We start from the raw sequence: 23,030 nt of genomic DNA, 5'->3' as shown, positions 1-23,030 counted from the left end.
CTGCCCCCTGTTTCCTCCTCATCTCTCTTTCCCCTTTCCCCCCCAGTTCCGTCACCTTTCTGGGCAGCCCCCTCCCCTCTGCCTGCCCCGCTGCCCCCCCCTCCATTCTTCCTGCCTGACACTCTCACAAAGCCCCTAGACGAGTTTTCAAAGGGGCAACTCATGCGGAAGAATTGCTACCCCCCTCACCCCCCCGGCTCCAAACGCAACCCAGCGCTTTTCCCAGCGGGGTGAGGGGCTCCCACTCCCCCAGACCCCTTGTCTGGGGCGATTCCCCGCATCTCAGAGGGGGAAGCTGAGGGGGCAGGAGCTCTTGTTCCCAGTGCCACTCACATCTGCCTCTTCCTGTGGTGGCTTCTCCTGATCCTCATGTCAGCCCTCGGGGGTCTTTGGGGCAGGACATGGACCAGGGGGGCAGGAATGGATGGGTGCAGGATAGTGGCCCTGGATGGAGATGGGGTTGGGGGACAGGACAAGGACCGTGAGGGAATGAAGTGGGGGGACAGGATGGTGACCAGGGGGTTGTGGTGGATTAGGGGCAGAATGGTGGCCCTGGCTGGGGGCGGGACCAGGCTCAGAGCAGGACCCCACAGGCAGGGATCGACGGTGGGCTGGGCTGAGCCCCGTGGCAGGGGCGCGATGCGTGGGTGGGACAGGGCAGGGTGGGGACCCGCGGGCAGGGTGGGGACCCACGGGCAAGGCAGGGCTGGGTGGGACCTGCAGATGCTGGAGAATCCCTGGGAAGGGAGGAGTAGGGAGCCGGCTCTGGTCCTTGGCCCGGGAATGGTTCCGGCTGTGCCTCGCTTTTCCATTTCATAGAATCCCAGAATAGTTTGGGTTGGAAGGAACCTTGAAGTTACATTCTGACCCTTCGCCATGGGCAGGGACACCTCCCACTATCCCAGGTTGCTCCAAGCTCCGTCCAACATGGCTTTGCACGCTTCCAGAGTTCCAGGGGCAGCCACAGCTTCTCTGGGCACGCTGTGCCAGCGCCTCCCCACCCTCAAAGGGAGGAATTTCTTCAAAATATCCCCAAATCCCTGCTGGTTTAGTTTCAATCCAGTCGCGGGGAGCGGGGTCCCGCGTGCTGCGGCGCCCCCTGGCGGCCACACCCAACCCCTTCACCCAACCCCCCCCCCAAGGTCCCCGCGCCGGGCCCCGCAGCCCCCCGGGCCCCGCCGCCACCCCGATGTGCCCCTGAGACACCCCCGGGCCCCACCGCGACATGTTCGACCCCGCGGGACCCCCGGCCGCCGGCTACAGCGAGCAGTGCTGCCTGCACCCACCCCACGGACCAGCCCCCACCGCCCAGGGACCACCAGGTGGGTCATGGTGGGGACTCCAAGCTCCAGATCTACCCCCCGAGGCCATGGGTATTCCGGGGGTCCGTCTCCCACACCCAGCTCACCTGTCCTTCTTTCTCCAGGACTTGATTTCCCCGTGTGCCATCAGCCCGGACACCGTGGGTATGGGCTGGTACCAGGAGCTGAGCACCCTGGTGATGGTGAGTCTCCGGTTTTGGGGGGCTGTGAGGCAGAGGGGGGAATTCTGTAGAGGAGTTAAGCGTCTCTCTGTTCTAAATCTGAAGTGAACTGACACACTCAGGGCACTCACTCCTCCAGCCTCCGAACACCAGATGTGTGTCCTTGGGGTGTCTCCAGCCCCCCAGGACGATGCTGAGGGCAGTGCCCCCTGCTCTGCCCTCCCAGGCTCCCGGTTCTCCACGCCCCGCGGTGCGGGGAAGCTGGGGAAGAAGCGGGCTCTGTCCATCTCCCCGCTGTCCGACTCCAGCATCGACCTGCAGACCGTGATCCGCACCTCCCCCAACTCCCTCGTCGCCTTCATCAACTCCCGCTGTGCCTCCGCCGGCGGCTCCTATGGGCACCTGTCCATCAGCACCATCAGGTGGGCACCTGCCCTTAGCCCCCTGGCAGGTGGGAGCCTGGCTGGGAGCTGAGTGTCCATTCCCACCTTGGAGAGTGCTGGGAGCAGGGCGGGATGGTGGGGAAGGGATTATTTGGATCCCTGGCTCAGCAGACCTCAGTCTTGTCACCTGCTTGTCCCTCTGCTCTCCACAGCCCATCCCTGGGGTACCAGAGTCCACCTGGACAGCAGAAGGGCCAAGGCCACCTGTACACGCCTCCCCCCCCCTGCGGCTCCCACGAGCTGCCCACGCGGCCGGGGCTGCTGCACCACCCACCCACTCGTGGGACCCTTAAACACTGCCAGGTATGGGGGGGGGTATCCATGGGAGGGTCTGTGGGAGAGGGGATTCGTGGGAGAGGGGATCAATGTGAGTGAGATCTGTGGGAGAGGGGAATCTGTGTCAGACATATCCACGTGAGCTGGGCATCCATGCAAGTTGTGTTCTGGTGGCCATCTCCATGCTGACTGCCTCCCAATTCCCCTGTCCCGGCAGCAGCTGAAGCTGGAGTGGAGCCTGAGCAGCCCCCTGAGTGCCAAATTCCCAGAGGAGCGGTCTGAGGGTGACATCTCAAGCCCAGCGTCCACGGGCACCCAGGTACACCCCGGGCCATGGAATCCCCCTCACATCCCCACACTCCCAGCACCACTCCTGTGGGGTCACACCTGGCAGTGCTCACCTGTCCGTGCTTCCCCAGGACCCCTTGCTGGGCATGCTGGATGTTCGGGAAGAGCTGGAGAAGGAGGACGGGAAACCCGAGTGTGAGGCTGTGTATGAGACCAACTGCTACTGGGATGGCTGTGCCAAGGAGTTTGACACACAGGAGCAGCTGGTGCACGTGAGTCAGGGGCTGCCGAGGTGTTCCCACCCTAAAACTGCCCTCAGGCTGCTGGGCAATATCCCCCTGGATCAGCCCATGAGTCCTGCTGCCAGTTCCCATCCACCCGCTCTGGGAACTCACCACGATGCTGGAAGTTCCCTCCTGGGAAGGGAGGGATGTGCATCCCCCAGTTCTCCTCAGTCACTGGTGCTTCCAGACTCCGTTCTTTTCTCCAGCTTTCCTTCCTCCAACTCTCCTGTATCCCCCTGACCATCCTTTGGACCACCTTGACCCCTCTGGCCACTCTTGGTCCTCCCAGAGTATCCCTCAAACATCCCCTGCATTCTCTGCCTCCTCCAAACACCACCTGACCTGTTCTCCCCCAAACTCTGGTGTCTCCACCTGCCGTCCCAGTCCCTCTATGTCCCTTTCTCTCATCCCAGTCTGTCTATGTCCCTCTCTCCCATCCCAGTCACTTCTTTGTCCCTTTCTGCCATACCACTCCTCTCCAATCCCTCCATACCCCTTTCTCCTATGATATTCCCTATCTCCCCGTCCCTTGTCCCCCTCGCCAGTGCCACCAGTGACACTCCTTTCCCTCCTCAGCACATCAACAATGAGCACATCCATGGGGAGAAGAAGGAGTTTGTGTGCCACTGGGCAGCGTGTTCCCGGGAGCAGAGGCCCTTCAAGGCTCAGTACATGCTGGTGGTGCACATGCGGCGTCACACGGGCGAGAAACCTCACAAGTGCACGGTGAGATGCCAGAAATTCTACAAAAATGTTGGGTGAACTGGGAAAATGAGGGGGGACAGGGTAGAGTGTGAGAAGGGCTACAAGTATAGCAGCTGGAGCCTGTGGGGTCGTGGAGTGACAGAGGGGTTGGGCAGCAGGTGGGTACAGGTATGGGGCTCATGAATCATGGAAAGTTTTGGGCTGGCTCATCCCATCCCACCCCCTGCCATGGGCAGGGACACCTTCCACTGTCCCAGGCTGCTCCAAACCCCCTTCAACCTGACCTTGGACACTTGAAAAGTTCCAGGGGCAGCCACAGCTTCTCTGGGCACCCTGTGCCAGGGCCTCCCCACCCTCACAGGGAGGAATTTCTTCCCAACATCCCATCTAAACCCAGAGTCCTATTGCCCCAGTGCTGTCCCATACTTTGGAATATGTTCCTGAATTTAATCAGGATGGGAAGCTGGGTGTTGCTGTCAATCCCAGTTTGGGGTTTCCCCCTGGGGACACTCTGAGGGGCTGCCATGAACAGGGGCACAACGAGGTGGCACAACCCCGGGGTGAAGGGCTGCGCCACGGTGTGAGGATGCACCTGAGGAGGGCAGGTGAGATGTGTGTCCATGGCAGACGTGACAGGGGTGTGGGATGAGGGATGACGTGCTCCAGGGCCTGGTGACGTGTGTGACATGTCCCACCCTGCCCCGCCGCAGTTCGAGGGCTGTAACAAAGCCTATTCCCGCCTGGAGAACCTCAAGACCCACCTGCGCTCTCACACGGGTGAGAAGCCCTACGTGTGTGAGCACGAGGGCTGCAACAAAGCCTTTTCCAATGCCTCCGACCGTGCCAAGCACCAAAACCGCACCCACTCCAATGAGGTATGGCCCCACCCAGGGCTCCCCGTGTGCTTCCAGACCGTTCCTGTCCTCTGAGAACTCCCCACATCCCTCGGTTTTGCCCCTGTGTGCCCCAAGTCCCTCTTTTCGTGCTCTAAATATCACCAGCATTCCCCCTGGGGTCTCTTTACCCCGCTCCCTCCTTCCTCTGCCTTCCTGGGCTCTCCCCAGCACCCACCGTGCCCCTTCCATGGAGTCTCACACATTTTAATGCCACCCTCAGCTCTCTCCAGGGGATGGTGAGGGGTGGGTTACTTTTGGGGAAGGGGCTGTGGTTGGAGCTGACACCCTCCCTCCTCTGCGCCCACCGGTTTTCCCGGGCAGAAGCCGTACGTGTGCAAGATCCCCGGCTGCACCAAGCGCTACACGGACCCCAGCTCCCTCAGGAAACACGTCAAGACCGTGCACGGCCCCGACGCCCACGTCACCAAAAAGCACCGAGGGGATGTGGGGCCAGGCCGGGCACTGCCCACCCCCAGTGCCCCCCTGGATATGAAACAGGAGAAGGACACAAACGGCCCCAGCGAGGCTCGGAAGGATGATGGGAAACTCCTTGTGCCTGAGCTGGCCTTGGTGAGGAGCTGCAGGGGCAGTGGAGGAAGGAGGGAGGGGTTGGTGGTGGGGGATCATCCCCAAGTGATAGGACAAGAGAAAACAGCCTCAAACTGTGCCAGGGGAGGCTTAGGTTGGATATTAGAGAAAATTTATTCGTGTTCAGGCACTGGAATGGGCTACCTAAGGCAGTGGTGGAGTCACCATCCCTGGTGAAGTGTCCAAAAAATTCTGGGATGTGGCACTTGGGGACACTTGGTGAACACAGCAGTATTGGGTTAATAGTTGGACTCAGTGATCTCAGAGGCTTTTCCAGCCTCCATGGTGATTCCAAGGGTGTCCTGGGTACCTGACCCCCTTTCGCTTGGCCGTGCTCTGGTTCTCCCCAGAAGCCTCAGCCCAGCCCGGGTGGGCAGTCCTCCTGCAGCAGTGACCACTCGCCCTTGGGCAGCACCACCAACAACGACAGCGGCGTGGAGATGGCAGGAAATGCTGGTGGCAGCTACGAGGATCTGTCCACGCTGGAGGACGTGGTGCCCGGGGAGCCCATGGGCACCTCAGGGCTCATGGCCCTCCACAAACTGGAAAACCTTCGCATCGACAAACTGAAGCAGTTGAGGAAACCTGCGGCTTCCAAGGGCCTGAACCTGCCACCCATCCCTGGAGCTGGTGAGATCGGGGTGCCTCCCCATCTGGGATGTGGAACCTGTCCCATGGGAAGTGTGTGGAGAGGTGTGGTTGGCAGCCAGAGGTTTCCACGCCTTGCTGGTGTTAGAAGTGCACCCCAAAATGTGGGGCAACCTTAGAGTCCTAGAGGGGTTCCAAGAGAACCAGAGAGTGATTTTGGACAAGGGCCTAGAGAGCCGGGGCTAAGGGGAACAGCTTCACATTGGAAAAGGGGGCAGGGTTAGGTGGGATATTGGAAGGAATTCTTCCCTGTGAGGGTGGGAAGGCCCTGGCGTAGGGTGCCCAGAGAAGCTGTGGCTGCCCCTGGATCCCTGGAAGCATCTGAGACCAGGCTGGAGCAATCTGGTCTAGAGGGAAGTGTCCCTGCCCTCGTGGCGGGGGGTGGAACTGGGTGATCTTTACGATCCCTCCCAACCCAAACCATTCCACGATTCCATGATTTTTCTGACCTAAATGAGCTTCTGTTGCCACCTGCTCCCTGTCCTTGCAGGCTCTAACCATGGAAGAGCCACATCCCAGCTCTGGAGGCGGCTCCTGTCCCTGCTCTGACATTACCACGCTGTGTTCCAGGGTAACTCCTCCTTCTCTCCCCCAGGCCCGCCCGGGGAGGTGCCCGGTGTCCCGGTGCCACCGCCAGCCTCGCACCGGCGCATCGCTGAGCTGTCGGCAGCAGAGCTGGGCCTGGTGGCCCTGGGCGAGCGCCGGAGCAGCGGCACCAGCACCATGAGCTCTGCCTACACGGTCAGCCGCCGCTCGTCCCTGGTGTCCCCGTACCTGGCCGGGCCGTGCCCGGGTGGAGAGGCCGGAGCGATGCCCGGCGGGACGTGCCCAGGGGATGGCTACGATCCCATCTCTCCGGACGAGTCACGGCGATCCAGCGATGCCGGCGTTGGGCTGCCGGGGGTGGGCAACCTCACCCCGGCGCAGCGCTACCGCCTCAAAGCCAAGTACGCCGCAGCCACGGGCGGACCCCCGCCCACCCCACTGCCCAGTGTGGAGCAGGTGGCCACAGGTGGCCACGGTGGCATGCTCGGGGGCTACCCCGCACCCGCCGGACCTCGCTGCATCGCCAACGGCTTGTTGAGAAGGCACAGCTCCAATGACCACCCAGGCTACCCGGGCAGCGTCCCTGCCCACCTGGTGCCCCGGCACGGCGTGCGACGGGCAAGTGACCCTGCCCGGACGGTGGCCAAGCCTCCGGCCGTGCCCAGGGTGCAACGGTTTAAGAGCGTGGGGAACGTGAGCGTGCCAGGCGCGGCCAGGACAGCACTGCAGCCCCTGGGTGGCTCCGAGGCCAACCTGCAGCGCCATGGCTTCTCCCCACGCCCCCCCAGCATCACCGAGAATGTCTTCCTGGAGAGCATGGGGGGTCCTGGCCCTGAGGTTCTAGACATGGATCAGTACCTGAGCTATCCCGAGGAAAGCTTCCCGTGCCAGGGCACTGCTGTGGAGCTCCAGGGTGGCATCTACGGTGCTCAGCGGACCATGGTGGGGACACATGGGGACATGGAGGAGGGGCTGCTGCAGCCCGAGTTCTCCCTCCCACAGTGCCAGATGAACCAGCGCTTCCCCAGTTTGCCTGCTGGGAACGGGGCCATGCCAGAGCCCTGGGATGGGCCCCCCCAGAGCATGCTGGACATGAGCTCCAGGCAAAGTGTCAGTGCTGCAACTCCCGCCATGTCCGGGTCACACTGTCCCCATCAAAGCATCGAGTACCCCCATCCCAGCGCCTGTGGGCAGCATCCCAAACTGGTGAGCTCATGCCAGGACAGCGAATTTTCCAGGGGGCACCGGTTTAACCGGCTCCAGATCAAATCCGAGCAGCGATACCCAGCGCCGAGCCCAGCACTTGCTCCTTGCCCCAGCGCCAAACTGGCCGGGCCCCCAGCGTCCCCCGCTGCCTTCGGCCACGCCATGGAGGTGGGGCCGGGCGGGTACCCCCCTACGGGACCGGCCCCGGGCGGGTACATGGGCATCGCCAGCCCGGGCGCCCGCAGAGCCCAGACCCCCACCCTGCAGACCAAAGAAGTGATGGTCCGGAACTACGTGGAGGCACAGCAGGCGCTGATGTGGGGGGAGCAGCCCCCCTCCAAGGGGAGTGTGGCTCGCGTGGGGCTGGGCAGCGAGCCCGGGCAGTGCCAGGCTATGCTGGCCCCGCCGTGCCTCAGCCCCAGATACTGCGGTTACCAACCCAAACCAGATCATCTGCAGAGCTTGGCAGAACCCCAGCACCTCCTGAGCCCCCCCTGCTTCAGCCCCGAGATGATGCCGCATCCTCCAGGTGGACCAAAACCACCGGGCCACCAACCCAGCCTGAGCTACCCGAGCAGCCTGGCACAGCCAGGGCATGGCTACGAGGGGGTGGATGCCAACGCCCGGCGCCTGCCACGCTTGCCCCCCACCCGCCCCATGCCCGAGGGGCCCGGGAACCTCTCTCTGTACTACCCAGGGCAGGGCTCCCATGGGCAGGGGGGCAAAGGTGGGCACAAGCTGCTGGGCCAGGGGGCAGCGAGCTGTGGGGGGAGCGGGCACTATGGCCCAGAGGGACTCAGGGGCACCTCCTGTTACTACCTGGACTCCGGGGAGCAGGTAGCCAATAGCCTGGACTCACTGGACCTGGAGAACACGCACCTTGACTTTGCTGCCATTGTGGAGGACGTGGAGACCCCCGCAGCACTGCCTGGACCCCCCAGCCCGGCTGGGGGGCTCTTGTTGTCCTCATCTGGGGGTGCCAACATGGCAGTGGGGGACATGAGCTCCATGCTGAGCACGTTGGCAGGGGAGAGCCACTTCCTCAACTCCCTGTCCTAACGGGGGGTACCTGCCCTCAGGTGGGCACCTCTGTGGTGGGGGGGGGGGGGGGGCAGCATGTTGGGCACAGGTGGGAATTGTCCTCACACCCACGTTTATGCCCTCATTCAGGAGAGGTCCCAGACACAGCCCCGACCCTCCAGGTGACCTCTGGTGTGGGGAACTGCTTTTACTGGGCCTTCCTGCAGTGCCTCGGAGCGTGCCCCACTCTCCCCTGCGCAGCCTCAACACCGAAACCAAAGAGCCCCCGGCCCCATCCCAGTGCTCCCAGTGCTCCCCCAGCCCAAATCCCCGTCTAGCAGGACTGCAAGCACCCCCAGCCCTGCTCTAGGGGGACAGTTCCCCACAGGTGGTGTCGGGGGGGGGGGGGGGGGGGGGTTGCCTGTACATAGTGTTCATATCTGTCTGTCTGTCTGTCCCCTCCCAGACCTCCTGTCTGTGAGAGCACCAGCAATGTCACCCCCTCCCCTCATTAAACCCTTTCTCAGGGGACTGGGACTGTGTGTTTGTCGTCCTGGGGAGGGGTGGACAAGACACTCCTTGGTCATCTGTGATCAAAATTCCCTGGCAGCAGCTCCCCCACCCTCCACCAGGGATTCAGGGCTGTTCCTGGGGTGATGCCATGACCCAAAGTGAGCGATATCACAATTAGTGCTTCCAGTAATGGTAATGGCTTAAAATAATGCTATTAATAATGCAAACTCGGTTAAAATAATTCGATTTTCATGTGAAAAATGACCTAAGATAACATAATTAATCATGGGGGAAAATCTTAAAATAATGTGATTTTATATTATTTTGTTCATGTAATTATTGGTGCGAAAATTGCATAAAATAATGCAATTAATGGTGCCAAAATTCCATGAAATTATGCAATTTTTATAATTTGCTATAACACAATAATGCAAAAAAAGTACTTAACACAGTTAATGATGGAAAAATATACTTCAAATGCAATAGTGTGACATTTGCTTAAATAATGCAACTATGTGTGCAAGATTTAAATAACGCAATTGCGCATAATTTTCTTTAAACAATTCAATCACTGGCGCGAAAAAAATGCTGAAAATCATGAAACAGTGCGCAAATTTTGCACGAACGCTATTTTGCATGATTTGCTTGAAGTAACGCAATTAATCACGAAAAAAAAAAAATGCTTAACGCAAATATGGAAATCAGGGTGTTTTACCCGCACATCCAGAGCCTCGTCACGCTGTAATTAACCCGTAATTAACAGGCAAATAATACGTAATTAAGCCTCGGCAGCGGTCGGGCCGGGCCGATGGCGCCCTCTGGCGGTGCCGGTAAGGAATGAGCGCGGCGCTCCCGGCCGTGCCCGTCCCGGTCCTGCGATGCTCCGGGAGCACCGATTCGTCTCCGGCCGGAGATTTCGTGAGCCTGGAGCCCTCCGGTATACCGGACGTGTTCGTTGGTCCTCTGGAAGTCGCAGAATCCCGGGAGGGAGCGGGATTAAGGCTCGCCGAGGTGGTGACACCGAAGGGGACAGCGCTTGGGTGCCACCGCATGCGCCAACCCCGGGGGCAGCCGGTGCTGGTTTCGATTCCAGCGACGGGAAGGGAGGTGAGACCCCCCAGATTGGGCGTAGTGGTGATGGAGAGGGGCCCCGGGACAGAACGGGGCGCAGATCCCACCCCTCAGCTTGGCGCTGCTTCCCTTTCTGCCCCACTCCCCAGGGCGGTGACACCAGAGGAGACAGCGCTTGGATGTCACCGGACGCTCCAGCCGCGGGGGCAGCCGGTGCGAGCTCTGGTGGCGAGATGGAAGCCAGGACCCCCTCGGTCCCAGGGCAGCGTGGGGAACACTCGATATTAAATACAGCTGGGTTTGTGGTTCGGAGAATAATAAATAGACAATAAATAGCGATAAATAGTGGGGGGAAAGGCACAGGGACACACTGCAAAGGCACAGGGACATACCACAGCTTTGTCCCGTGGTGCTGACAGCAGGAATAGGAATTGGGGCACTCCCAGCCCCCCTGCTTTGCTCCATGCCCTGCCCAGGACACAGCAGGGTCTGGCAAAACCACCACCATGGGGTCAGGGCCATTGCAGCAGCTCCTCTCTGTCACTTCCCTGCTCGCTCCTTGTGTGATTCTGTCACCACTTGCTGCAAGAGGAGAATCGGGGGATCAGTCCCATGGCAAGGTCGAGCCCCCAGGCAGGGGACCCCCAGTTCTCACCTGCCCATCACGTGTCTCGATGGTTTTGATGAGCACCATCCTCCGTGCCGAGGTCTCCGCAGGCTGGGGCTCCAGCACTGGGCACAGAGGGGTCATCAGCACCCCATGTCCCCCCAGACACACTGGGCAAGAGCACAGGGACCCACCCACATCCACACATGGTCTCTACCCCGAAAGAAAGACCCGCAAGCATAGTGGGGGACCCCCAGCTTGTCACTCACCTGAGCTTCTCATGCTGAAGGAACTGGTGGGCTGCAGTGGGATGGTGATCCTGGGGGGGAGAGGAGGATGAGGAGGATCTGATTTCCTGGACACCACCAGTGATCCTGGCCCTTCCACACCCTCGAGTCCATGACCCACATCCTAGCTCAGTTGGGGGCTGTGCCTTGGGCTGCCAGGCTGGGACCCAGAGTGGAGCTGGAGGCAGCTCCCCCACCATCCCCTGGCCTTGACTTTATCTCAGCAGCAAGAAGCTCCCATGGGAACCTCTTGTTTTCCTGTGGGAACAAGGCCTGGATCTGCCTCCTCCCAAGAAAATCCCACAATAACCGGGGTGACTCCACACGGGGGACCTTCCCCACCGGAACTGGGGTGTCACCGTGTGCCGGGCTCCCCTCACCGGCTCTCCTCGCCTTCCAGCAGCTTGCGGTATGTGGCAATCTCTATGTCCAGGGCCATCTTGACGTTAAGCAGGTCCTGGTACTCGCGCAGGTGCCGCGCCATCTCCTCCTTCATCTGCTGGATCTCCTGCTCCAGCCTCCCCACCACGTCTTGGTAATTCCCGATTTCTTCCCCGTACTCGTCCTCCATCTCCCGCATCTGCCGTTGCAGCGCCTCGTTCTGCAGGGGAAGAAGGGGCTGCAAAGGGCCGGGGTGGGGTCTGGTTCTTGCACCCCCCCCCCCCCAAACACTCCCCGGCTCTCACCACGCCCTTCAGCCCGTCCACCTCGCAGGTCAGGCTCTGGATCTGCCGCCGGGACTCGTTCATCTCCTGCTTGGCCAGCCGCAGTGCCTCGTGGTTACGGTTTGCTGCATCTGAGAGGTCGGCAAACTGTGCGGGCCAGGCGAGTCAGGACTCTGGGATAGCTCAGCCGCCTCAAAATCCCTCCCAGCCCCGGGTACCTTTGACTTGTACCACTCCTCGGCTTCCTGCAGGTTCTTGACAGCAATGCTCTCGTACTGGGTGCGGATCTCCCGCAGTGCAGCCGTCAGCTCCGGCTTGCAGACCTCCACCTCGGCCAGCCCCGCCGGGCTCGGGGCACTCACCTCAAGGTCCCGCAGCTCCTGCACGGGCGTGTGAGCGTCACGTCGTGCCACAAGGACCTGACCTGTTTCCCCTCGCCCCATCCCACCCCGGCCCCACCTCCTCATGCAGCTTCTTGAGGAAGCCGATCTCGTCCATCAGTAGCTCGACCTTGCGCTCCAGCTCCAGGCGAGACAGCGTGGCATGGTCCACGTCCTGTGGGAGAGGCTGGGATAAGCTGCAGGGCAGTGTGGAGGGGATGGGAGGACCCAGGAGCTCCCCCAAGGTGGTGGGGGAGGAGGATTCGGTACTGCTGGGGAGACGGGCCCGCCAGTCCCCTCACCTTGCGGAACAGCACCAGACTCTTCTCAGCATCCTCACGCTTCTGTGTCTCGTCCTCCAGCCTGGGGACAGCAAGGGATGAGAGGGAGGTGGGGGCGGGGGTGCAGATCCCCTCTTCCTGCCTCCTGTTGCGGCCCCCTCCACACAGAGCAGAGGCGAACAGGGATGGAGCGTCTCCCAGCACTCGCACCAGTGCACCAGTCCCCTCCCAGTGCCCCCAACCTTGCCCTGCTCCTCCCAGTGCCTCGCCCTTCCGCAGAGCCCAGATCTCCCAGCGCCTCCCAGTGCCCTCCGTGCATCCCGGGTACCTTTCACAGTGTCTGCTGCGCGTACACCTTCCCGGGGGTCCTCTTCCCCGAAAATTCATCAGTGCCTACCCCGATTTCTCCGGGGCTCCCCCATCCCCATCCCGCTGCATCCTCCGGTCCCCATCGTGGTGCAAGTCTCATCCCGTCACATTTCTCATGCCAACGTATCCCCCAGTCCCTCTCTGGCACATTCCCCATCCCATGTATAACTCATCCCACCACAGTTCATCCCAGCTCATCCCTCATCCCTGTGCATTCCCTGGTCCCCGGCACATCCTCCAGTCCCCACCCCAGTACATCCCTTATCCCAACCCATCCCCAGTACCCATTCCGGCGCATCCCTCATCCCGACGCATCCTTTGTCCCCATCCCGCTGCCTCCCACGGCCCCACTGCCGGCCCACCGCTGCCGCAGGGCCACCAGGTCGGTGGCGAGCCCGTCCCGCTCAGCCTGGAGCCGGTCCCGGTCGCGGCCGAGGCGCTGCAGCCGCTCCCGCAGCCCCCGCAGCTCCCCCTGCACCAGCCCGGTGCGGGGCCCGGTGGCGGCGGTGGCGCGGCCCAGGGCGGCGCGGAGGGTCTCGTTCTGGCGTTCCAGCGCCCGGACCCGCTCCAGGAAAGCGGCGAAACGATCGTTCAGTGCCGCCAACTCCTCCCGCTCCGCGCCCCGCGCTGCCGCCGCCGCCGCCAGCCGCCCTGGGGACACGGTGAGGGGCGGCGGAGCGCCGGGGTCGCGCTCACGGCGGCTCATGGTTGCACCGGGAGGGCGGTGGCTGCCGGTATCGGCTGTTTATAGCGGATAGCGGCTCCGCCCCGCCGGGGGGACCCGGGGCTACGGGATAGAGAGGGGAGGGGTCTCCCAGCAGGAGGGAGCATCAGGGGTTGAGGATGTCCCCTCAGAGGGGCGGGGAAAGGGGCTCGGGTGGTCGGGGACAACCCCCGGGATGAGAGGCAGGGGATGCAGGACGTAGGGCTGCAGGCAGTCGCCTTCAGGGGGGCACGGAGATCCTCAGGGGATAGGGGGTGGGGGACTGGTGGGTCCCCCCTCGACAGTGCAGGCAGAGAAACCCAGCAGCAGCAGCAGCAGGGGCAAGGGGCAGAGGTGCCAAAGGTACCCGGGAGACAGAGGAGACCCCCGCTCAGAGGGAGAGGGACCCTTACGAGATCCCGCCCCAGGCAGCATGGGGGTCTAGACCCTCCAGCTGGGATGGAGAGAGGGGGTGGGGGCTGCAGGGCACAGGCAGAGCACCCGTCTGAGCTGGGTCCTATTCTGCCCGGGGTGCTCAGCATCCAGGGAGAGGGGGCCTTCTGGTCCACCCCCCCCCCCCTTCCTTTTTGTCAGGGACACGGTGACTCGGCTCTGCGGGAGCTGCCATGCACGGGGCAGCGCTGGACAACGGGCTCTGCAACCCCCCCCCTCCCCCCCCCCCCTTTCCGGGCAGCTAGGGCAGCACTTACGGGAAGGAGTCGGTGCCTTGCCCAGAGGCTGTGGCAAGGGAGGGGAGGGTCCTCCCCCCCAGGACCCCCTCCCAGCGCTGCAGAGAACCGCACCGAGAGTGGCTCCGTGCCAGCAGCAGCATGACATCACATTCAGCCCGTCTGCACCAGGCAGGATAGTGGGAGCTCTCAGGGGTCCCCCTTCACCTGGTGACCCTCAGGGCCAGCAGAACGGTGAGTAGGACATGAGACCCCCAGCACTGCAGGTAGCCCAGCAGGGCACTGCAAACTCATAACACAGGACCAAGCCAGGGACCCCAACCCCACACAACCCCCAGCCCTTCCCAGCACAGCCCCTGTGCCAGCTGGCAGCAGAGCTGGGCAGCCAGCCCAGCTGTCCCCTCCCCTGGGACATCCGCCCAGGTCACAGCAAGGCGGATTGTCCCAGCACAATGAACGAGGCAACGCTGGAAAGAGTCATTTTAATGAACAGCACCACAGTGTAACACCAGAGACAAGGCACTAGTATTCCTCCCCCTCCTCATCACCCTCCATGCTGTCAGCCCCCACCTCCTCATAATCCTTCTCCAGGGCAGCCATATCCTCACGGGCCTCCGAGAACTCTCCCTCCTCCATGCCCTCCCCCACGTACCAGTGCACAAACGCCCTCTTGGCGTACATCAGGTCAAACTTGTGGTCCAGGCGGGCCCAGGCCTCGGCGATGGCCGTGGTGTTGCTCAGCATGCACACGGCGCGCTGCACCTTGGCCAGGTCGCCCCCGGGCACCACCGTGGGAGGCTGGTAGTTGATGCCCACCTTGAAACCAGTAGGGCACCAGTCCACAAACTGGATGCTACGCTTGGTCTTGATGGTGGCGATGGCAGCGTTGACATCCTTGGGCACCACGTCCCCGCGGTACAGCAGGCAGCACGCCATGTACTTGCCGTGCCGCGGGTCACACTTGACCATCTGGTTGGCCGGCTCAAAGCAGGCGTTGGTGATCTCGGCCACCGTCAGCTGCTCGTGATAAGCCTTCTCAGCAGAGATGACCGGGGCATAGGTGGCCAGTGGGAAGTGGATGCGGGGGTACGGCACCAGGTTGGTCTGGAACTCTGTCAGGTCGACGTTCAGGGCTCCGTCAAAGCGCAGCGAGGCTGTGATGGAGGACACGATCTGGCTGATGAGGCGGTTGAGGTTGGTGTAGGTGGGACGCTCGATGTCCAGGTTGCGGCGACAGATGTCGTAGATGGCCTCGTTGTCCACCATGAAGGCACAGTCAGAGTGCTCCAGGGTGGTGTGGGTGGTGAGGATGGAGTTGTAGGGCTCCACCACAGCCGTGGACACCTGCGGGGCTGGGTAGATGGAGAACTCCAGCTTGGACTTCTTGCCGTAGTCGACAGAGAGCCGCTCCATAAGCAGGGAGGTGAAGCCAGAGCCGGTGCCACCACCAAAGCTGTGGAACACCAGGAAGCCCTGCAGCCCTGTGCACTGGTCAGCCTGCAAGGTGGGAAGAGGAAAACAAAACCAAACTGCCAGTGCTTTTGAACTTCAGCTGCTACTGACTTGACAAGGAAGGCAAGCACTCCTCACAGGATGGCAAATATTTCCCCTAAGGATCTTAGGCCCTGTGATTCAATGTGACCAGGCCCATGGAAAGGGATCCCTTCCTGCAGGCATTTGAGGACATGCAGTAGAGACAAGGAGGGACATGTTTATTCCAGACAGTAGAAGTTGCTCCTCACTGTGGCCCCATGAGGACATTATTAGGGTGTTCCAGCACCACAGCAGGAACCACCACGGTGGGGGACAAGGTGGCCCTGAGCTTACATGTTGAACACTGACACCTGGTGGATACCCCAGCTCTTGGGAGACACCCCAGCAGTCACTGGAATAAGTCAACCACTGCTTCAGCCCCTCTTTTTCCAAGAGGGTGCAGCAGGAGGTTATCCCAAAAGAGCCCACAGGCAGCCAGCTCAGCCTTTAATGTGCCAGGAGCTCCCTGAGCAGAGCCGGTGGCGCAGCAGGTCCGGCCACCTCGGCGCCAGCCCCAGCGTGGGAACCAGAGGTTCAAAGAACTTGGGCAGCTGCACCAGTCAAACCAGTGCTGCACCAGCACCCAAACCATCTGACCTGTCCCCCCTGCCCTGGCCATGGGGGTTCCCACCCTCCTCGCCTTTGCAGGTTAGCACTGGGCTAGGGCAAGGGCAGCAGGCCCTGCATGGGACAGCCCCACCCTCTGCCCCAAAGTGCTGATGGGCTGAGAAGGACCTGCCCTGCAGCACCTGGAGCTTCCTTTTATCCGTCATCCCACGCAGGGATGGACCCACCCCATGAGACCCCCGTGTCCCTACCAGCTTGCGGATGCGGTCAAGGACCAGGTCGATGATCTCCTTGCCGATGGTGTAGTGCCCGCGGGCGTAGTTGTTGGCCGCATCCTCCTTGCCCGTGATCAGCTGCTCGGGGTGGAAGAGCTGCCGGTACGTCCCCGTGCGCACCTCGTCTGCGGGGACAGCCCCGGGCCCCGTTAGCACCCAGCGCCCGCTGCCAGCGCCCGCCCCGCCTCACCGGCCGCCCCCCGCGCCCTCACCGATCACCGTGGGCTCCAGGTCCACGAACACGGCCCGGGGCACGTGCTTGCCGGCGCCCGTCTCGCTGAAGAAGGTGTTGAAGGAGTCGTCCCCCCCGCCGATGGTCTTGTCGCTGGGCATCTGCCCGTCGGGCTGGATGCCGTGCTCCAGGCAGTACAGCTCCCAGCACGCATTGCCGATCTGCACGCCTGCTTGGCCCACGTGGATGGAGATGCACTCGCGCTGCGGGGGCACACGGCACCGGGTCACCCCTTTTGTCCCCTCTCTGTCCCACCCCAGCACCCACCGGCCTGGGAAGGGCCTCTCCCCAAGGCTGGATGGGGCCAGATCCTGCCCAGGCCCATTGCAGAGTGCTCAGTTTTGGGGGTCCCATCCTGCCCCTCCCCATCGGGACGTAAGACCCTCCCCACTGAGGGATGGAGCGATAATGCGGTGGGCACAGGCTTAGCTCTCCCAAACCCCGTTTGTGCCCCGGCTCATGCAGGGCTGACCCAGCACCGTCCCAAACTCCAGCTGGAGCCACGCAGGAGCTGAGGAGGGAGGTGTGGGGGGACCCCCGCGTTTGGGGCCGGACTGGGACTGTCAGTGTGCAGAGCCCTAGGGCTACCAGGGACACAGCGGCTGTTGAGCTCTGAGAGTCCCATCCTGCCCCCCAGGGAGGTGGCACCCTACACTGACTGGCTCCATTCATGCCACCACCACCTCCCGCGTGCCGAGAATCTGGGTTCCCCAGGACTATTCCCAGTCCCCTCCACCCACAGATTACACAGCTCAGGGACACTGCAGCCGACCATCACTTCCCGTTTCGGGGACAGCCTTGGACCTCACGGAATGTGGAGCCACTCTCTCCTCCACCAGCCCTTGCACAACCCCGCACCATCCCGGTCCCACTGCATCCCTTAACTGCGGTTCCTGGTGTCCGGCTGGCAGCCAGCTCCACCCGGAACAAGAGCAAACTCCGGTGACCGGCAGGACTTTTCCCTGTGGCAGCCGCTCCTGGCTGAGAGCATGGGACCTGCCCCCTCCCGGAGTCGCCCCGCGTCGCCGTGACTCACTCTCAAGCGTGTCCCGGAGAACACGGAGAAGGCGGCACGGGGGGTATCCCCGGTGCCCCACAGACCCCCTCACGGCCGGTTCCTCTCCCCAGGGCCGCTCTAGGGACGTGTTTAGCACCTGTGTGGGAGCCCGGGACACGCGGAGCCTCTCGGCGTGTCCCCACGCATTAGGCAGCCCGGGGGAGGGGGGGGAATCGGCACAGTCCGGGATTGGAAGCACCCTAAGGAGCGACCCCCAATTCCGGAGGACATACGCACCCCCGCCTCTGGTCCTGGCCGGGAGAAGCCAGAACTCGGCAATCCCACGGGGTATCCTGAACACGCGAGAAGCTCCTAACCCCTCCAGAGCACAGCCCCACGTGCTGCTGGGGACACTGGGGGGGTCCGGGCACGCACCCGCCTCTCAACCCCTCGCGCTGCTCTGGGGGTCGCGCACTCCCAGGGGGTCCCACCCCACGCGATGCCCCCTCATGACCCCGCCACGCCCCCAGCCCTCACCATAGCCGCTCGCTGCCCGAACTCTTACGAAGCCGTCGAGGAGGGAGGCGGGGGTCTCCCCGCACGGCCCCCAAGTTATACCCCAGGGGCGGGGCTTCGGGGGGCGGGGACAGGGGGAGGGACCAGAGGGACTTTTCCCCGCCCCTCCTGGCCACGTGGCGCTCTGGACACGCCCTCCCTGCCCCGCCTCGATTCTGATTGGCCGGTTCGAAAGTTGGCGAGGGTGGGCGGCAACGTCAGCGGAGAGGAACGTGGTGGGAGGGAGGAGGTGAATGGGGCGGGGCTTTGTCAGCAAATGGGCGTGGATGTGGGCGGGGAAAGGGGCGGGGACAGAGGGGCGGAGGGTTGGGGGTCCTGAAAGCTGGGAGGGGGCTGGGCGGACAGACAGACCGACCAACCAGACAGACAGACAGACAGACAGACAGACAGACAGACAGACAGACAGAGGGTGATCGGGTGGTCAGAAGGGTCGGATAGCGTTAGGGGTAGCGGGGCCGGGGGAATGTTGGGGTAACCGGGCTTTATGTTAAGGGAGGCTTTAGAGACGTGGGGCTTTGCGGTATTGGGGCGGGGGTCTCAGTCGGCGGCGGGATGGGTCCCTGTAGCCCCCGGCCGCAGCCCGAGCTGCTGCATCTGCTCAGGGAGCGCCCCGGCCCCTCCTGGGCTGGAGGCCTCGGGGGTCCGGTAATTCCTCTCCGCGCCCCCGTCCCCATCCCATTCCCGTGGGAAGCCCCGCGGGCTCCCGTCGCGCCGGCTCCTGTGCCCGCCGCCGCCCTGTTCCCTGCCAGCCCCGGGGCTGCTCCCCGGGGGAACCCACATGGGGCAGTTCCTGTGGGGCAGGACGGACGGGGCTGGGGGAGCATCCCACGCCCACCCCCGGGGCGCAGCGCCCTGTCCCATCCTGCCTCCCCCGCTCTGGGCTGGTTTTAAGAGTGTAGGAGTCGCGTTCCAAAGGCCAGAGAGAGGTTTGGGATAGCATGGGGACGGACACTGGGGTCGGCCCCAAAACAGAATTACAGATCCCCCACTCCCCGGGCACCACCGTGTCCCACCACTCCTTGGGCACCCGCATATCCCTTCACACCCTGGGCATCTCTCAGCGTCTTCCCCGCCCCTGAGCACCCTCAGCGTCCCCCGCACACTCATTGAGCACCCCTTAGTGTCTCCTCAGACCCTGAATACCTCACCGTGTCTCCCCTCCCCCCCCTTCCCAGTTCCTGGGCAGTCTGTGTTCCCTCTCACCCTGGCGACCTCAGTGTCCCTCCCCTCCCTAAGCATCCCGGTGTCTTCCCACTCCTTGGGCACATCCTCGGTGCTGGCACACTCCCAGGGCCGGGGTGTCGGTTGTCCCAGCAACACCCACTCTGGAGTCCCCGGTTCCACCGGAGCCCTCCGACACCCCACCACGCCTGTGCCGGGGCCCTGCTGGGCATCAGGGGATGCTTTAGGGGGGCCGGGCCGAGGGCGGACCCCTCCGACAGCAGGGTCTCTCCCAGCTCGCCCCCACCCCTCCGCCGCCCCGCTCCTTTATTCCCGGCTTTGCCGCAATGCGGAACCGCCCCGCACGCAGGCGGTGCCGCAGCCCCCTCCCCACGCGCAGCGCTCCCGCAGCGCTCCCGCAGCCCCCCGCACCCCACGGCTGCCCCCCCGCGCCTACCCCTGCTCCCCCTGCCCCCCGAAGTGTCCCCCACTCCTGGGGCCAAGTCTCCCTTTTGTTGCGGCCCACCGCAGAGCCGGGAGGGGGCGAGAAGGGTTGCGGGTGGCGGGAGGGGGCATCGGGACACCAAGGCTGCGGGAACACCGGTGACACCTCCCTGCTTCCTCCCACAGGGAATGCGGTCACCCCCTGCCCCCAGCACTGGGGTTGGAGGGGTTTTCCCTCTGCCCTTCGGGTAGGGGGGGGTGAAGCGGGCAGGGGTGAGTGCCTCCAGTCCGCGGGTCCAGCCCCCCAGTGCCACCCTGGGCCAGCCGAGGGGCGGCGGGGCCCCTGCACCACAACTCGGCCTCATCCGGCACCCCGGAGAGGAGCAATCCCCCCTCGAGCTGCCCCGTCTCTCATCTGAATGAACCTGTCACATCGATGGTGGCAGCGGATGGACAGACAGACAGACAGAGCTGGGTTCTGCAGGAAAACAGGCTAAAAATAGCAACAGCCTGCGTCTGGGATGTAAGCCCTGAGCCACAACAGCTCCTGATGGGGCTGAGACCCCTCGATCCCCGGAGATGGCATGTTCCAGTCATGGGGTTCGAGGTGACCAATTTGGGATCCCCAGGAAGGGCCCAAACTGGGGGAGGCTGGGAATCTTAGCTGTGCCACGGGCAGGAGTCCAGCAGACAGGAAATCAGCCCACACAGGATGAGATGCCAGCTCTGGGAGCCCCCGAGCTGCCCAGCCCGGGTGGGGGCAGCTATGGGGACTCTATGCAGACAGGGGGGAACCTGGCGGGGGTCTAGGGTCTGTCCCACCCGGTGGCACCAGTGGAGTGGATATGGCGGGGGGAGGACAGCAACCGTCACCAGGAGCCACAGCGTTGCTACCAACAGTCAACAGAGCACAGGCGATGGGAAGTGCAGGAGGTGGGGAGGATGGGAGCTGTGCCAGACCCCCCTGCACCAGCACTCACCACGGCAGGGCTGGTGACCTCCATGGCAGGGTGGAGTAGGGTGGGCGCTGGGGGACCAGAGGGCCTGTGTACCCCCCTTGATCACAGCAGAGGGATCAGGCACTGGGGGGGTCCTGTGGATGGTGCCCCACCCTCGGGGTCAGGCACTGGGGGTCCCAAGGACGGGGCCTCACCCACAGCTGAGCAGGGTGAGGCGGTGGGGTCCCGGGAATGCTGCCCCCACTGTGACAGTAAGGCCAGGCAGTGATGGCAACTTGGCCTTCTCTGCCTGCAACCCCCCGCCCAGCAGGCCCCAGGATGGATGTCAGGGAAGGGGGATGCGAGGGGGGTCCCAGCCCATCTCCTAGCAACTGGTCTCCTAGCAACCTCAGCAGTTGCCTGGCAGCAGTCGGTGTGGGACGTGTGGTCGCCCACATCCAAGGAGATGGGAGGGGGATGGGGGGCACCAGTGGGACTGCAGCACCCAGTGCCACTCACCCTACACCCCACATCACCCTCTGGGGCTAAGCCACCCCCTACCCTATGAGGCACCTCCTGCCCACAGCTCAGGAGGAACAGAATGGGTGGGGACCCTCCTTAGCTTGGAGAGTGGTCCCAGGTGGCTGCTGTGAGCTCCCAAAAACCCCTCACCTTGGGGACACAATGAGAACACCCTGGCAGGCTCCACACTGCTGTTGAGCACTTGGGACTGTAGGGGGACAAAGGCAGGAGGCATTTCCCATGCAGGGATGGACCTACAGTGGGAGTCAGGGCTGGGGGCTGAGCTCCTTTGGGGTCAGGGTGCCCCAAAACAGCCATTTGCCACGGGGGCCAGCCTGATGGGAGCCAGGTCTCCTGGCTTTTCTCTCCTTAGCAAAGCTGGGGCCACCTGGTCCTTTGTTCTGATGGGCGATGCCCAAATCCCATCCCCTCTTTGTTTGCAGCTCTGCAGCCCCAGCACTGCCCCAAAAAAAGGGCACCAGCAGGGAAATGGGGCTGGCAGGGGTGACATGGGCATGGTGGCGGGGACATGGGTTTGGTAGCAGGGACATGGGAACCTTGGATCTGCCCAGAAATCTCCATAATGTGGGAAACACCAGGGAAAAAAACAGGGATTTCTCACCAGGGGGAGTGCATTCTGGCTGCTCCACCTGCAGCAGCTGGGGCCATGCATGTGCTGTGGGGTCACTCCTCTGCAGGGACTGAGCCCCCCCAGTGCCTCCTGGCTTGGGGAGACAACCTCCAACCTCTGTGGGCTTTGCAAGAACAAATGGGAGGGGGATCCCCCTGGGGATGGGAAGGCCCAGGGCTGTGGGGCTGGTAGCTTGGGGGGGCTGTGCAGGAGCTGCAGCAGATGGAGGGGTGGCCAGGGGACGCGTGTCCCAGTGTCACAGCTATGTCCCAAGCACCAGCTGCTGCACAGCAGCTGCTGCTCGGTCCGAGCCCTCAGCCCAACGCTGCCCTGGGGGCTTTTGTCCCCTGTGTCCTCCCGCTGTCCCTCACCCCCCGGCCCTGCTCGTCCCCAGCTGCCCGGGGGGATGACTTTTGGTCCCCCCGGCTGGGCCTCGCAGCGCTGGTTCCCACCGCCCGAGCAGACAAAGAGGCACTGGGTGGGCTGGGCACGGCAGGGAAAGGGCAGGGACAGGCACAGGGCCATGGCAGGGACGCGGCTGAGAACCAGGGCACTGTGGCACAGCCAGGAATGAGGACAGTGTCCCTGGGGATGGGGACAGCGGCTTGACCAGGGATGAGAACAGTGTCCCTGAGAAAGGGGACCAGGGCGTGGCCGGCTGGGAGTGAGGACCAGAGTGTGAACAAGGAATGGGAACAACGGGATGGCTGGGCACGGGGACCAGGGTGCGGCCGGGGATAACCGGGAGCTAGGACAGTGGCCAGGCAAGGGGGAGGGCTGCATCCCCGGGATGGGGAGCAGGGCGTGGTCCTATCCCGTGTAACGGGAGCCCCGGGACCAAGAGACCCATTCCGGGCAGAGAGAGAATGGGATCGGGAAGAACGGCTGGACTTGGGGCAAGGGGGCCGTGGGGGGATAGGGGTCGTGGGATGGGGACCCGAGCGTGACCGCTGGCTCAGCCAAGACCGAGGACCAGGGCGTGGCAGGGACGGTGCCAAGGACACAGCCGGGGCCCCTCCGGATGCGGGCGGGAGCCAGCGGCGGGGCCGGGCCGCGGCCGCCGCAACCCCCGGGCCCCCCCTCCCGCACCGCCCGGCCTTTGTCTGCGGCTGCGGGGGGGCATTACCTCATTCCGGGCGACCAATGGCCGCCGCTGCCGCCGGCCCCGCCGCCCCCCCCGGCCCCGCCGCCCGCCCCGCTTCGCCC

General features: G+C 63.4%; 3 protein-coding genes across 3 annotated transcripts; 1 reads left to right on the top strand and 2 right to left on the bottom strand.

Annotated features, from left to right (window-relative positions):
- Nucleotides 1-1,225: 1,225 nt before the first annotated feature.
- On the top strand, nt 1,226-8,422 carry GLI1 (GLI family zinc finger 1). Its single transcript, XM_062510874.1, has 11 exons — nt 1,226-1,322; nt 1,427-1,504; nt 1,710-1,905; nt 2,079-2,229; nt 2,420-2,521; nt 2,622-2,762; nt 3,351-3,500; nt 4,190-4,354; nt 4,697-4,945; nt 5,314-5,593; nt 6,207-8,422. Exons 1-11 carry the CDS (start codon nt 1,226-1,228, stop codon nt 8,420-8,422), a joined length of 3,825 nt encoding a protein of 1,274 aa, XP_062366858.1.
- A 2,085-nt stretch (nt 8,423-10,507) lies between these two features.
- On the bottom strand, nt 10,508-13,262 carry PRPH (peripherin). The gene is made up of 9 exons (XM_062511009.1): nt 12,919-13,262; nt 12,209-12,269; nt 11,986-12,081; nt 11,745-11,906; nt 11,548-11,673; nt 11,242-11,462; nt 10,844-10,893; nt 10,623-10,699; nt 10,508-10,549 (listed from the first exon to the last, which is right to left on the bottom strand). The coding sequence occupies exons 1-9, from the start codon at nt 13,260-13,262 to the stop codon at nt 10,508-10,510; spliced, it is 1,179 nt and encodes a 392-aa protein (XP_062366993.1).
- Nucleotides 13,263-14,470: 1,208 nt separating this feature from the next.
- Nucleotides 14,471-16,758, bottom strand: LOC134054915 (tubulin alpha-1C chain). Its single transcript, XM_062510977.1, has 3 exons — nt 16,536-16,758; nt 16,300-16,448; nt 14,471-15,445 (listed from the first exon to the last, which is right to left on the bottom strand). The coding sequence occupies exons 1-3, from the start codon at nt 16,654-16,656 to the stop codon at nt 14,471-14,473; spliced, it is 1,245 nt and encodes a 414-aa protein (XP_062366961.1). The 5' UTR covers nt 16,657-16,758.
- Nucleotides 16,759-23,030: the final 6,272 nt, after the last annotated feature.

The sequence above is a fragment of the Cinclus cinclus genome, chromosome 30 (assembly GCF_963662255.1).
Source record: "Cinclus cinclus chromosome 30, bCinCin1.1, whole genome shotgun sequence".
In the NCBI taxonomy this organism is placed as follows: Eukaryota; Metazoa; Chordata; class Aves; order Passeriformes; family Cinclidae; genus Cinclus; species Cinclus cinclus.
Note: the sequence above shows the minus strand (reverse complement) of the source record. Positions and strands in the feature narration are given on the sequence as shown.

Coding starts and splice junctions, on each gene's coding strand:
- GLI1 (XM_062510874.1), top strand. CDS start 1,226: ATGTTCGACCCCGCGGGACCCCCGGCCGCCGGCTACAGCGAGCAGTGC. Junction 1,906..2,078: donor CTGTCCATCAGCACCATCAG/GTGGGCACCTGC, acceptor TGCTCTCCACAG/CCCATCCCTGGGGTACCAGA. Junction 5,594..6,206: donor GCCACCCATCCCTGGAGCTG/GTGAGATCGGGG, acceptor TCTCTCCCCCAG/GCCCGCCCGGGGAGGTGCCC.
- PRPH (XM_062511009.1), bottom strand. CDS start 13,262: ATGAGCCGCCGTGAGCGCGACCCCGGCGCTCCGCCGCCCCTCACCGTG. Junction 12,270..12,918: donor CTGGTGGCCCTGCGGCAGCG/GTGGGCCGGCAG, acceptor TGCTGTCCCCAG/GCTGGAGGACGAGACACAGA. Junction 10,894..11,241: donor CTGGAAGGCGAGGAGAGCCG/GTGAGGGGAGCC, acceptor TCTCCCCCCCAG/GATCACCATCCCACTGCAGC.
- LOC134054915 (XM_062510977.1), bottom strand. CDS start 16,656: ATGCCCAGCGACAAGACCATCGGCGGGGGGGACGACTCCTTCAACACC. Junction 16,449..16,535: donor CCTGGAGCCCACGGTGATCG/GTGAGGGCGCGG, acceptor CTGTCCCCGCAG/ACGAGGTGCGCACGGGGACG. Junction 15,446..16,299: donor TTGACCGCATCCGCAAGCTG/GTAGGGACACGG, acceptor CCCACCTTGCAG/GCTGACCAGTGCACAGGGCT.